Here is a 15,517-nt window from a genome sequence, read left to right as displayed (position 1 = left end):
AACCAAGGTCACAAGTTACCGATACACCTGAACATAATGGAATATCCGGGCCCTATTCTCCCAATTTGTAGATCATTCTGTTGCTTTCTGTAAGGTAGTAAATAACAAAATACAATTTTATGAGCAAAGTGTGAATTGGAATGGCCTACCAAAAAACAAGAATGTTATGAACTGTAGACCATAAAACAGACTCATAATGCAGGGCCCTGCAGCCTTTTTGGTGCAGGGGGCACCTAAGGCTTCTGGGTGCAGAAGTTGGCCCTATGAAATGAGTCCTAATCCTCTGTTCTATATCTATAATATGATTACACAGCGCCTCTATGTGATGCTTGGCCTCCACCAATGACGAGCCAAAGAGTAAATTTAAATACAGTGGTTGGTGCTGCAAACCATCTGTTGCATGAAGAGACACATTTGTTGTGAGTTTGTCATGCCTGCTTTTTCAATACTGCTTAATATAGGTGGCCACCCTACTCGTCTCCCCCGATATATGATTTCTGGAGACGTTACTTGTGAGCACTAATTTCACATGTTCAATAATGTGTTCCAATGACATAGCCATTTAGATCCAAAATATAGGATTGGGCCCAAGCTTGTGTTACGTCACTGCCATGGGACAGACAGCCTTAAATATACCATTTGTATTGTTTACTGAATTAAAGCATTGAAACTTGAGCACAAAGCAATGTATATTTTAGCTATATCAGCATGCAAGACATTCCTCCAACTTTCCACAACAACCCAGCAACTGAGCCCCAAACCACGACACCTCTGCAAAAAGGCATACAGCCTGGATCTGGAGATGTCCATATTCAGCCATAACTGTTTTGTGTATTGTTATTTGCCTGCTTCTATTAACCCTTTGCCCTCGGGTATCCAGTACAGGCATTCCTGAGTTATGTGGCATTCTCTTACTTATTGTTTTTATTTGGCAAAATATCATGCCATGTCTGTTTTATTTTATTTTCTATTCTTTCTGCCCCACCAAACCCTTATCTTCTAAGGGTACCTTATCTACCCACTTACTGCACCATCTACTCTAACAATATATTCAACACTCTTTCCTACTGCCTGGGACACATTCCTTTGTCTTTCCACAATTCTGCCCTGACACCCGCCTATGTGCCGTCTTACTGTACGAAGACATTTTCTCACCTGATCCCTTTATACATTAATCCTTTACCTGGTAGAAGGCAACAACTCAAAATCTTTCAATTCTGGGTTTTCTCCACCTGTCTTTTTCACTTCTTGGGATGTCTCTCTTAATCCTTCCCCCTCCCCCCACATATTTATCTCCGTCTCCACATCCATCTATGGCACTATCTCTACCTCTCTCCATATCTTATGTTTCTCTATACTCCATTACCCCTAGGTTGTAATTTTGCGAGCAGGACCCTCTTTACCTAATGTATTGTTTATTCTTAGGGAAAAGAAAAAATGTCGTTGCGCTAAGCTAGTCACAGGCTCAAATAATACAAATGTATAATACGAGGCCTACCAGGGGTTAATAGGGAGGAGATTTAATTGCACCTCCCCCAACACATTAATAAGGTTTTGGTAGCAGTATAAACTGCTTTGTAGGTTCTCACCCTATTGAGAGTGTGCCTTGACGTGGCGGGTGAGCTTAATTATGCTTTGGCCAATTCATTTACCAAAACCTCTCATTTATATTATGTTTATATATTTGTTGCCAACTTTATTAGGGTAAGAAGCGCAGACAGTTTTTGCTTTTTGTATATATTGTTTATTCTTAGTTTGTCAGTTGTAGTTTTGTCATACCCCTTGCATATACTGTATGCATTGTATGTAGTGCTACGTAAATTGTTGGCTCTATATAAATCAAAGATAATGAATAATAATAATAATAATAATAATAATATCAAGATAATTATCCTTTTGACAAATACTTATTTAAATATGGATATCATTGAGTAGAACTACAAAACTGAAAACGGACATGATCCAAGTAACATTTTTGTTGTATAAAAGACTGATGTAAATCTTTTACACAATGCAGTAGCAACACAGTGATACTTACACAGATTGCCGTGTGCCTGAATGGAAGTTTTGAATTCTGAATACAGTGGCCGTTGGCAACGTTCCAAATACACATCTCCCTGCAAAAAAAAAATAAAAAAAATAACCTCCTATTATTCGTCGTCATTTCCACTGAATTGGTAGGAACAATTTTGTGACACTAATTTCTTTCTTAAATCCTATATTTAAGTGAAGGCTAATCGTTTATGTAGCTTTTTTGTTACAGATAACTGGTGGAGAAAATGTTGTGGTTATTAAGATGGCATGGCATAGACAATTTCTTTCCTTTTGTTTAGGTAATTACACCCTGCTGCCTGGCGTCAAAGATAACTTTAAGGCCATGCTTGGTTTAAAACAAATTGTAGGTATACTGTCATTACATCTCATCAATGTGTCAGCAGAACTATCATTCAGCAGAACTGCACACTGTGGAAAATGGGCCATCTCCCAGAACCTCAGGTATTCCATCAGTAAAAAGGTACTGATTTACTCAGATTAAACAGTGCCACCAAGAGGATCACTGGGTATTTCTTTAAACATTTTCACTGAAATATTGTATCTAATGTAATATTTTTCAGTCCTGTCTGCGACAAAAAATGGAAAAATAAATAGATTCATGCAGGGAGCGTTGCATTTAGGTCGCGCAGACCTAGAACATACCAAATAAAACACCCGATTACGTACCCATTCTCTGAACTACTGACGACATATGGTTGCTTTTCAAACTCCCTTGCCTTTGCCAAGCAAGTGACAGGAGTAGTATGTCCAAAAAGAATGGCTTTAGAAGTAATCTAAAGTAGGAAGATAATCACATATAAAAAGAAATTACAATAACTGTAATAATTTACAAAAATATATATATATTGCATTATTTGTGCATATATTTGCGCATATTTCCAAAAATATTTCATTTTTGGAAATATATGGAATCTGCATCAGAAATCTAGATTAAATATATAGTAGCCAATGAAATATTGTTTATTTATTTATTTATTATTTATTTGCGTTCTACATTTGTTTGCATAAAGTGTAATGAAATTTTTAGGGCTGCTAAGGGAAATTCTTACAAAACTGGAATTTGGATACATTGGTTCATACATCCCTGAATAAACGTGCACACAGAAGCTCCGTTTTTTTGTATAAAGTAATGTTTTGTGTACGTTTCGTTTTCGCTTTAAAATGCATTTCTCTGTCCTGTGGATTGATCCAATAAAAAGGTGTCATTTTAACTGCACATAATTATTTTTCTCATCATCAACGAAGTAAAAAGAATGTTATAGCCTCATGGTCTATTGGACAAATAGTTGAGATTTAAGAGTTGTGAACCATAAAATTATGCTTTTCAATGACTGATTCTTCCATTCCAAATTGACTCGCTTGGTATTCTCAATAATTACAGTACTGTTAGCCAAACTGAGACACAGATGATACTGAATTCCAGACCACTGATGCTAGACATTCCCCTAATGGAAAGCTGCAATAAATGTATATGATATTATTAATATTGCATGGGCTTTGACAAAAACAAAGAGTATTGCTTTTCAGGTCCTTATTTTCTCACTGAAGAATATAAAAAAAAGATGTTATTTGAGATGTTAAAATCACTCAAATGTTTTTTCACGACCAAAATGAATTCCTTCAAGCTGGAATGAATAATATAAATGTGTCAAAAAATACACACAATAGTTTTTTCCATCTGTAATACTAGTGCTGCACCAGATTGCAAAGCAGTATTTTAGTCTTAAGCATGCAGTGAGTGACTGCATTTTGTAATATGTGGGCCAAACATCACTAAAAACCAAAAATGGCATATGTTTGTAGCACATTACTTAGCAGGGTCGGGTGTGGTGGGCACTTTAAGACCAATGGTTGCCAATGACATACATATCCAGCTGGGGTCTAAACATTATGGCAGGGGTGTCCAACCTACAGCCCTCCAGCTGCTGCAGGACTGCATCTCCCATAATGCTCTTTCAGCTAAGGGGCTGGCTGAAGAGTATGGGAGATGTAGTCCTGCAGCAGCTGGAGGGCCGCAGGTTGGACGCCCCTGTATTACGGAGTCACCTATTCAGTCAGAGGCTGTCTGATCTGTCACTGCAGTGGCAGTAAGGGTAAGTATGCAGCCCTATCTGACACTGGCCCACCAGACCCTTTTAAGTGTACTAAAATGCAAAATAATGGATATAGGAAAGTGATATATAAGTACAGCTGTACAATAACTAGTACATTAAAGTAATGTTATTATAGTTGTGCAGGTCACATGAGTGAAACTGGATAAAACCTTGTAGTTAAAATGATCTCTTTACAAACCTCCATTTTGACAGAAAGGTACCAAAGACAGATCTGTCCTTCTGAGCTCCCAGTTACAATGGTTTTCTGGTCGTCTGTTATCATCATAGTTGTTATGCTGTGAGACGGCGCCTTTCTCCCCCACAGCGCCACCGCTTGTGTTGTGCACTTCATTTTGAGACTGATCTGTAATTAAAATATACATCATTATTTGTTTTCGAATAGGGGCAAATCACTAAATGTGCGCTTCAATGAAATAGCTCCCGTAACATTTCATAGACTGCAGTTTAAAAAGTTAAACTTATTTCAGTTGATTGGATTTCTCCCACATTTATAGATTCAGTAAAGCCTGGTAAATACATTTTGGCCAACCAGCAGAAACATTCCCTGGTTTATATGTATCTTAATAATCACAATCACAAACAAAATATTAATCATATTTTTTGATATTTGTTTTGGCACAAATCACTCTCTTATATCGCCTATGACCACTTACAAGCTTGACGGAAGCAAAAGTAGATTTTCAAATCTCTACATGATCCTCGTAACTCTTAAGTAGTAAACCCCTTTTTTTTCCTCATAATGCATAAGTATGAAGGAGGTCCTGGCATCTCCATAGTTTTTAAAACATTTAAATATGTTTCATCTAAATTGGCTTTACCCATTGGCTTTGGTTTAGATTCTACATGTCAGTTCATTTGTTTTTCTTTATTTCCCATAGAGGTTAAAGTGAAGGTCTACCTTGGAATCCTACCCCAAGACCAAGCTAAAAGTTAAATAAAAATCTGTAGATACAGCAGTAAGCTATACCACTGTGTCAAATATAAGTTAAATTTAAAACACCAGTGAACCACCTTCCAAAAAACCTTTCGTCCTCTGCTGTTTTAGCCGACTGCGCATATACTTTTAGCATTAGAATTTTTTGTAATAACCAAATTAAGCAAATTAATGAACTCAGTTGGCATTTGATATTACTTGTTCTCAGATGAAATGACGTTATGAATTCCCTATCTTAACCTCCTCCCATTACTATTGCGGCTATCTTCTCCTTTATACATCTGCTTTAAAAAAAAAACATTAATTGTGCCCATTGGTTCCTACCTTAGCAACTCTGCTATTTTATTCTTACCTACTGTAACACTTCTGTTTGGAAGGAAGGAAGGAGCATGGTCAAAATGACAATGGAGACCTTATATCATGCCAGCTACCAATATATCTGGTTAAGCAGAAGATAGATCAGAGGTGTCTGGATTAGGTATTGACATCAATGCCAACATGGCAAACGGCCTTAGAGTCTCCAGAGAGACTAGTTAATCCAAGAAGTGTATCAAAGACTGACATACATAAAGAGGAAGGAGTCATGAATAAAGCAACATGAATCTTCAGCTCACAGACATGAGCTGCAAAAGCAAATAATTGTACGCCACTTGGTGGTAAATAATTACCCAACTCTGTCAGATATCATGAAAATTCTGAGGAGCTCAAAACTTTCTAAATACACTATTTTGCACATAATAATCACAACACAGGGGCCACCATGTGAGTTAGCAGATCGAGTGGGAGAGAGACGAGCTTCCAGACAGTCTTCTGGTGGCATGACTTCCTTCTCAAAGAGGAAGCCATCTTGAGCTTTGGTTGACAGCATCCATAACTGGTGTATAAGTAGTTTATGCTTTTATGCAAGTAGTTGTTATGTGATAAAGATATGTTGTTTTTTTAAATTATTTTAATCTTTCTAGAAATATTGGAGCCCAAGAGTGAAAAATACAATCAGACAATGAAATAGTACAGCATCTTCCACATCCAGCGTAAAAGGGTATCCAGAGCATCACCATATTTATCAGTCCCAACAGACACAGAAACTGTTTCATTAGTGCTAATACAGGGAAGGAGAAAGCATGACATTTTGCTAGGGTGATGCAAAATTATTTAAAGAGGATTCTAGCGTTATAGTCAGATCCCAAACTTGGTTTTATCTATTTAGCGAACATATGAATGTTCCTACAATGTGTTAGCACGTTAGTAGGATTTGGCTCTTCAGTTTTTGTTAAACTACATTGACTTCCATTGACTTGTTAAGGAACATTAGCTTAAGTTTAACAATAGCTCCCTCGTTATTTTGGGAGGAAAAAAAAAAAAATGTGTTTCTCAATTAACAGAACCTAGACATTCAGTTGGAATGGTTGACGCAAGGATGTGCTGATACAGAATCACACAATACATTTACAATATAACTTTTAAGCAGGCGCGCTTTGTATTAAAATTCTAAATATAATGGTAAAACACTAACAGTGAAATCTGTTCAAACCTACTCCAAACTCTTTTAAGAAATCTCTTGTTTTATTATATGATGTCCTACATAAAACATCACAATAGGATCTTGATGAGCCCTGCATTCTATCTTGTCATTTTCAGCCACAATGACAAAAAGCGCTATATGACAAGGGAAAATATAAGATGCTGGAATCTAAAGAAAACAAAAACACAATTTTGCTGTGGATGTTATCTGCCACTGTTCCATTACAATTTATTGCCGAAGACGAGAGGGAACACTCTATCTTGCTGGAGCAGAGGCTATACCTTGCAACTAGTACATGTTACAGCTATTCAATTTATTGTATTAATGGCTCTCTGCTCCCCTATCGTCGACGGCTTTTAAAGAGGATAACAAATTGCTTGCTGACTGTACTCTGTGTTTTTGATTTCCTAAATATATTCCTATCAACGCTAATGCAGAAATCCATACAATTGTTCCATAGAATATTTGACCTACTATAAAACTGGAGTTTATTTCTTTTAAAAAATAAAGTTTTATAGCAGCACTACGTAATTGCTGTTTTGATCTCAATTCGTTCTCATTGTACTCAGTCAAATGTGGTTATTTTTCTTTGCATTTACAGTTATAGCCACATAAACTGTGGATTAAATAGCTCAATTGCCATTTAAGGTTAGAGAGAGAGAGAGAAAACGGGATTCATTGTACATTTAACAGGTTTGGGTTAACTACCTTAACATCCTTCGTGATGTCAATGCAATTAGCCTAGTTAGTCACACTCAAATGTAAAGTTTTAATAATTGTTATTATTTTATGCAACGAGTAATGTTTTAAATCCAAATATCATAGCATTACAAATACATTGTGGTTTTTGCAAACAGCTACATATGAAAACAAAGTTGAGTGTAAAAGTGTTTGAAGAGAAAGATAAAAGGAGGAGAGAAACGTAAAGAACGTCCTAGGTGAGAATTTAGAGTGTGCGTCCGTACGTCTGTCTGTCCACCAACAACAGCTCAAGTCACTGCTTTAGGCTACTATAAATGAGTGTACAGAGAACCCCAGTTAAGAGGCTCTGTCTCTTGTGTAGGTCACAACAGGATTTAGCAGAACAATATCATAAAGTGAGTTCATACAATTATTTGTAGTGAATTATACTCCAGTAAAATAAGCAAAAGTACCCGGTCTCTGGTCATATAACTGGTCCAGGGGAACCAAGTGGAAGTGTAGTTTTCAAACTAAAGTTCAGAATAAGCTCTTTCATTTGATGGCATGCCTCTATTTTTGTAAGCCAAATTGCAGTGGTAGGAGGATCACTCCTTTTCCAAAACAGTGGGATAAAGGCTTTGGTGTTTTTAATAATAGACATGGTATGTTAATCGATAACAGCCACATCATTGGTGTTGTGCTCAGACAGGAGGTATCATAGTACTACATTACATGATATTTTATGATGATCTCATTATTTTGTAAGGACCTTGTTTGAATCAGGTCAGTCACAGAAAACTAATCTAACAGGTAAAATGCATATTTTGTTGTGTACATATGCTACTGCATATAGCAGAATACTGTAATAAGGAGTTGTCTGGAGAGTTTCCAGGAGAGCTGTGGTTTCAGCTCCCTCACATCACTATCCACAATGAAGGTCCAACACTGGCAGGTTTCTCCAACAAGAAGGTCTGAGCTAACAAAGTTGAATGTGTAAGGATGCTTTGTACAAATCTGTTTGACTGCACATCATACAGCGACTGGCAAGCTCTTCCTGCAGAAGAAACTTCATAATAGAGTTGAAGGAACCTAAACTCAACTCTCCTGCAAACCTTCCTTTCATCCCTCCCTTTAGGACACTAACTTCTTCAAAAAAGCAATTAGAGGTAGCCATGTACATGCTGGGAAATGGCACCTTCTCAACAGAATTGAAAAAGCAAATAAATGCAATAAAAAATGAAACATATAGACAATTGTTTATGTGCAACTGACTTCTCTGTGCAAACAATAAACGGAAGTTACCCTCTTCAGATGTAACTTGACCAATGATGACAATGGTGCCAAAATGCTTTTGATTCTGATTTTGCATATGTTCTGGTTAGCATGTAATTCTGATATCTCCTGCCTTGGTATGAGTTTTATTTAATGGGATACCAGTAGATATCTTCTAGTAGTTCTAGTTCTGGGGTAGTTAATCATCTTGCAAACCTTGAGGGAATTCTATCATATCAACATTCTTAATTTACATTTACATTTAAAGTAATATTCATGTAAGGTTACTATACAAAGCAAAGCAAATAAAAAAAAACAACTGATCAATACATTTTTCATTTCTTGGATGTGGATCAAAAGATTTTGTGTTTTTTTTAAATCCAGATTTACAGGCATTTTGAGGAATGTACTTTATTTCTTATTGGTTTCACAAATACATGGAAAAACAAGTCTAAAACTATATATTCAACGTTGCTTAAAATTCAGAAAAAAAGCATACAGAATGTGAAGGACAGATTTAGACTACACTGTTTTATTAAGATGAAATGTAAAAAAAATGGACGATTTAAGATTGTTTTGTTCACTCAGTGCTAACAAATCATTGTATTTATCATAAGTATTTAACTTGGTTCCTCAATCTTCCAAGGGGGTATTTGGGATTGGTAGGAAAGGAGTGCTAGTGTTATTATTATTATTATTATTATTATTACAATGTTTTTTTTGTATAATAAATGTGCATAATCAGTTCAATAAAATACGAAATTATTTTAAAACATATGAAGTTCTGTGAGAGACAATCCTTTTGGCAATATTAAAATACAATTGTAGTATAAAAAAAACAATACATGGGAATGTACTGCTAAAAGTCAATGGACTTATTGCATAAATTGCAATAAAACATTTTATGATAAATAAACTTTGCACAGAGACAGGTTAACACAGGAGACAACACCAAGAGACATTTTCACATCTAAATAATCCAAATAAACACACTCATGTTTGTTACAATTTACTTACCTGCCTGAAGTCCTGTTGTCTTTATCCATGACAGCAGTCACTCTGAATTGCATTACATTTTCTGTGGTAAGTAATACATGCAACAATAAAATACACTAAGTGATCTTGTTGAAGTGAAACAAACCTGCCTTTAACATGGCTGCGTGTATTACGGACAAAAAAAGTTCATGCATTTTACCCACTGATTTTATAATGCTTAAAAAAACAGCATATTTGACTTTGCAAAGTCAAACATTGCCAGAGGTATAATTGCTGCTATGTCCATTGAAGCCAAACATGACGTGTTTAACTTGAGCAGACCCGCCTGGTCAGGCATAACTATTCCACGGCATTAACTTGTTGTGTTTTCATGTACTCAAACTCAACAAGCCGTTTTACAAATGTGTTTCCCCTAAATGATCCTCTTCTGCCTTATGTTTTAACTTGTATGGAATGAAAACGTATCCAGTTTATATCATGATTATACCACCAGAAAAATATGCCAAATAAACTGTTTGAAGCCTCTGTTTTATTATTATTATTATTATGATCACTATTATTATCATCATTATTATGATGACTTTGACACAAGGTTCACATGGTTTTACGAAAGGAACAGTTTTCAAGAAATGAATTAGACTTTGTATTCAATTAATTTAGTACTGTATCTCCTTTTTAGCGCAGAGGTATTTTGTTCAGATTTAGACATCAGCAAATATACACTTTGGGGAAGAATGAATTAACTGATTGCCTTCCTATAGAAACGAGTGTATGGTTTGTATGTAATTATGACATCATGCTGGAAAGGATATTAAGTATCAATACTGATTAAAAGGTTATTGTCGCCATACTCGCCTAGTTTATATTTTTAGGTTAAAGTCAAGGAAGCTTTGTGATGCTGTGGCCTGTACTACAGTTATGAAACACGTTCAGCGCCAAGCTGCCTCCTTCTCTTCAATTTGCTTGAAGCTATTTGCCATGTCTGAAGGGCATAAGCCAAACATCCAGCATCATGTGAAGCAAAGCAGTGCACTGACAGAGAGAGACCTCAGAAAATCAATGCTGTCTGGGGTCAGCTACCATTCCGGAGCAGAAATCCTCAAAATAATTAGGTCTACACTGAGAGAAGCAGGAAAGATATGATGATATCTCTATAGATGTGCTGCCCTAAAGTGTAAATAATACAATGAACCACTGTCATTTTTGGTCTTTCATATAGTATTCGCTGTTGAGTTGCACTTTGTCAAATGTAGCATGTTTCACTTATTCATTAAAAAATGTTTTTGCAATTTTGTAACTTTTTAAAATTAGATCACATTTTTCATGTGTTCTGGAAGATGTTGTGCAAGTGAAAATGTTTGCACAAATATATTGTGTACAGATTTACTATGATGAACTGATGATTTCATATAATCACTTGGTAATATGTGCTTTCTACATTCTGAGTACCAAAAAATTCTCTAGATGCCCAAGCCTTGTCCATGTTTTCCTCTCTTACTACCCACAATTTAAATAGTCCCAGACCAGTCCAAGGTCCCAGACCAAGCATACATATCTTTATATTTCCACTTAAAGAAGTTATTAGGCAAACATTTAACACCCAGTTATGTCTTCTTAATTTTTTTCTCAGCTTGTGATGTTCTTTCACATGAGATGTTCAGACCAATAGAGTACATACTATAGCATACACAAGTATACATTTTAGTAAGAAAGGGAACAGATAAAGACAGATACATGTCATATTAGCAGATTCAACAAATGAGTTTAACTTTTCCTTTCTCCTTTTCTTAAATTTCTTGCCAAGTTGCTAGAAAACATCTTAAACCAAACAGGAACAGAACCATTAGCTTTATGGGAAGCATGGCTTTCCTGGCAACTGCAATACTTCATGGTTCTAGAAACATAATTTTCTGTTACAGCTACAAATATTGCCAGATGTTTCCAGAATGCATGCTAGAGCCATCCACTTTAATTAGGGCTACCAGGTAACCTCTGGCTTGGAGACTGAGTTGGGTGCACAGCAGAGCAGTCCACTAAAGCTGTAATCATCCATACAATATCTTTTTTTCTCATGTAGCTGTGCATCACTGACCATAGCAATTACTAGAGGAATTCCAGGAGTATGTTTAGACCTGTATCTCACATATATTGTCAATCTACTTATTAGTTCTTTTTTAGTGTAGTAAGTCACCCCCTCTTCTTGTATAGCAGATGCTTAGGCTTCAGGTTTAGTAACTTTAATCCTAATTATTACACATGCAACCCATGAATTCTGGTGTTTTTTTTTAACTTATTTGTCACAGTGCTATATGCAGAAATAGTTAACACTAACTAAAAACTGATTTTACATCATTTTGTTCCAATACATTTTAATTTATCAGGAGGCAAACCTGGAGGCCATTGTTGTCAGTGATATTTTGGGTGACATTTCCCACTAAACCACCACACTGAGCTGATTCTTTATGGCAATACTAATGAAGTCTGTTCCTCCATAGACTTTCATTGGTCAGTGTGTCAGGCTAGGTGATTGAGCCATTCTGTTATTACCATGGACAGTGTGTATAATGTTTTTATTAATCTGAGACTAGCACTAGGTGGGAGCTCTCCTTTAATTAATATCATAAAACTAGCCTTTTATGTGACAGCTGTCATCTTTATGCTGCACTGTATGTTTTAATGGATTGCCTCCTCTTAACATTATTACATTTGTGACTGTGATCTGAGTTACTAACTAAACCCTACTAACCGAAATAAGACAGCAATTCCTGGATTTTAAGCATTGTATCCATGGTGTCAGAGAGCAAAGGCTCAGAACACCAGTTATAGTTTTGACCACAGGTATACAGTGGCAAAAAAAGTAAGTGAGCCCTTTGGAATTACCAGCATTTATGTATAAATTTGTCATAAAATATGATCTTCATCTACAGTAAGTTACAATAATGAACAAATTATTGTATAGTTTATGGCCATAGTAAATACATAATTGAAACATTTACAGTGTGGGTTGGAAAAAGTATGTGAAGCCCTAGGCCAATCTCTTCAACAAAATCTAAATGGAGTCAGGAGTTAGAAGACATGGAGTCAAATCAATGAAACGGTATTGGAGGCGTGTTTTAGAGCTACTTTGACATTAGAAAAACACTCAAATATTTTTTGTTTGCATCAGTTGATGTGAACTGTGAAAATAAAATCTCCGAAGACTTACAATCAAGAATTGTTGATTTTTCACAAAACTGGAAAATGTTACAAAGGAATCTCAAAGAGTTGATGAACTCATCAGTCCACAGTTAGATAAATTGTTTATAAATGGAGTTGATTTTGTACTCTTCCTAGAAGCGGGCATCCAGCCAAGATGACTCCAAGGGCCCAACACAGAATGCTCTGTGAGGTAAAAAAAGAAACTTAGAGTAACAGTTAAAGGCTCAAATGAATCATTGAAAAGGATTAGCATCTCTGCTCATGAGTCTACCTTATGCAAAACAATGAACAGTTATGGAGTTCATGACAGGATGCCACAGAGAAAGCCACTACTCTCTGTTTGTCTAAAGTTTGCGAAAAAGCACCTTGACACTTCACAACACTACTGGGAAAAAAAATTTCCAGCCTGACAAAACTAAGGTGGAATTGTTCAGGAAGAACATGCTGCACTACATATGGCATAAAAAGGTCACCGCGTACCCACATGAAAACAGCATCCCAAAAGTCAAGTACAGTGTAGGGAGCATCATGATTTGGGGCTGCTTTGCTGCCTCAGGGTCTGAACAGCTTGCAATCATCAAGGGGACAACGAATTCCCAAGTTTATCAAGGTATCATACAGCATAATGTCAGGATGGCTGTCCCAGCTGAAGCTAACTAGAAGTTGGGTGATGCAGCAGGACAATGACCCTAAACTAAATCTACTACAGAATGTCTTAAAACTAAGACTGGAGGTTATTTCTGACAAACGAGGTTCAATGAGTCATTTTATCCAAGGGTTCACTTACTTGAGAATGTTTAATGGGTGTCTTCAATAAAGACATGAAATATTATCATTGTCTGTGTGTTATTAGATAAAGCACACTGTGTTTGTCTATAATTGTGACTTTGATGTACATCATTTTATATTTTATTGACAATGAATGCAGAAAACCTGGTAATTTCACATCATAACATGCTTGCTATTCTTTTTATCACTATTCAGGACCCATTAAATAATAGTTATCCACTTACCTGTCTTACCCAAATTGCATAGCTATCATTTATAGAAAGAAGTACCACCATCAACTAAACCTTTCTTATAATCTGTCTCAGATAACACCCCTCCAGCTAACTGCACTATAAAGATGGCCTGGTTACATGTACACCAAAAATGTTTCAGCATTTCTTTTATGTAACCATGTAATGTCCCTATAGCCATAACAATATGTAGACAAAATAAGGTTTTCAAGATGACTCTTTGGAAGTATTACTACAACCATGGATTTTTTGCAGTGTCAATCAGATCTCCCTCTATCTGCACAGGATATCAGACTGTCTGGGGAAAAAATGGACTCTACCATGGCAGCAGAAGCCAAGCTGACAGCTCTAGTGGAATAGTGCTCGATGTGAGTGCCGGTACACCTTCATTGTTTGAATGCTCAATGTGGTGTCAATGCTGGCATCCACCTGAAGCACGAAAGAGAAGAATAAAGACCCAGGATGGTCTGTCCAAACCCTCCTGGGATTTCTGATCACACCACCTGCTACCTTCCCTACTTCCTGAATTTTTGGTCAATAAAAATGCAAAAAAAAAAAAAAATGTTATGAGGATACAAATATGTATATGACAAAGAGTGCAAAAAACAATAACTATATAATATACCCCAATACCAATTTTCCTTACCACTATAGAAAACTATATACTACATATACAGTACCTCACAAAAGTGAGAACACCCGTCACATTTTTGTAAACATTTTGTTATATCTTTTCATGTGACAACACTGAAGAAGTGACACTCTGCTACAATGTAAAGTAGTGAGTGTACAGCCTGTATAACAGTGTAAATGTGCTGTCCCATCAAAAAAATTCAACACAGCCATTAATGTCTAAACCTTGGCAACAAAAGTGAGTACATCCCTAAGTGGAAATATCCAAATTGTGCCCAATTAGCCATTTTCCCTCCCCGGTGTCATGTGACTCGTTAGTGTTTTAAGGTCTCAGGTGCAAATGGGGAGCTGGTGTGTTAAATTTGGTGTTATCGCTCTCACACTCTCTCATACTGGTCACTGGAAGTTCAACATGGCACCTCATGGCAAAGAACTCTCTGAGGATCTGAAAAAAATAATTGTTGCCCTACATAAAGATGGGCTAGGCGATAAGAAGATTGCTAAGACCCTGAAACTGAGCTGCAGCACGGTGGGCAAGACCATACAGCGGTTTCACAGGACAGGTTCCACTCAGTACAGGCCTCGCCAAAGTCGACCAAAGAGGTTGAGTGCACGTGCTCAGTGTCACATCCAGAGGTTGTCTTTGGGAAATGAGTGCTGCCAGCATTGCTGCAGAGGTTGAAGGGGTGGGGGTCAGCCTGTCAGTGCTCAGACCATATGCCACACACTGCATCAAATTGGTCTGCATGGCTGTCATGCCAGAAGGAAGCCTCTTCTAAAGATGATGCACAAGAAAGCCCACAAACAGTTTGCTGAAGAAAAGCAGACTAAGGACATGGATTACTGGAAACATGCCCTGCGGTCCAATGAGACCGAAATAAACTTATTTGGTTCAGATGGTGTCAAGTGTGTGTGGCAGCAACCAGGTGAGGAGTACAAAGACAAGTGTGTCTTGCCTAAAGTCAAGCATGGTGGTGGAGGAAGGTGGGGGACTGCAAGGTTATCCACCAGCTCCGTAATCTCATCATGAAGGAGTAGAAGAGGACTCCGTTGGCAACCTGTGAAGCTCTGGTAAACTCCATGCCCAAGAGGG

General features: G+C 36.8%; 1 protein-coding gene across 2 annotated transcripts in view; it reads right to left on the bottom strand.

Annotated features, from left to right (window-relative positions):
* The window catches only part of WDR72 (WD repeat domain 72), a 92,163-nt gene that overhangs the window by 64,811 nt on the left and 11,835 nt on the right, over positions 1 to 15,517 (bottom strand). Inside the window, exons 1-4 of one of the 2 annotated variants that reach the window (XM_053462520.1) lie at positions 9,596 to 9,727; positions 4,348 to 4,512; positions 2,722 to 2,828; positions 2,039 to 2,117 (exon numbers count right to left, since the gene is read on the bottom strand). In XM_053462520.1, the coding sequence (XP_053318495.1) occupies positions 2,039 to 2,117; positions 2,722 to 2,828; positions 4,348 to 4,500 (339 nt within the window). In that variant the 5' untranslated portion in view covers positions 4,501 to 4,512; positions 9,596 to 9,727. Of the gene's footprint in view, positions 1 to 2,038; positions 2,118 to 2,721; positions 2,829 to 4,347; positions 4,513 to 9,595; positions 9,728 to 15,517 lie in introns of those variants that run through there. The other variant, XM_053462519.1, reaches the window with a different exon arrangement.

This window comes from Spea bombifrons, chromosome 4 (genome assembly GCF_027358695.1).
Source record: "Spea bombifrons isolate aSpeBom1 chromosome 4, aSpeBom1.2.pri, whole genome shotgun sequence".
In the NCBI taxonomy this organism is placed as follows: domain Eukaryota; kingdom Metazoa; phylum Chordata; class Amphibia; order Anura; family Pelobatidae; genus Spea; species Spea bombifrons.
The sequence above is the reverse complement of the archived record's forward strand: the minus strand, read 5'-3'. Positions and strand labels throughout refer to the sequence as shown.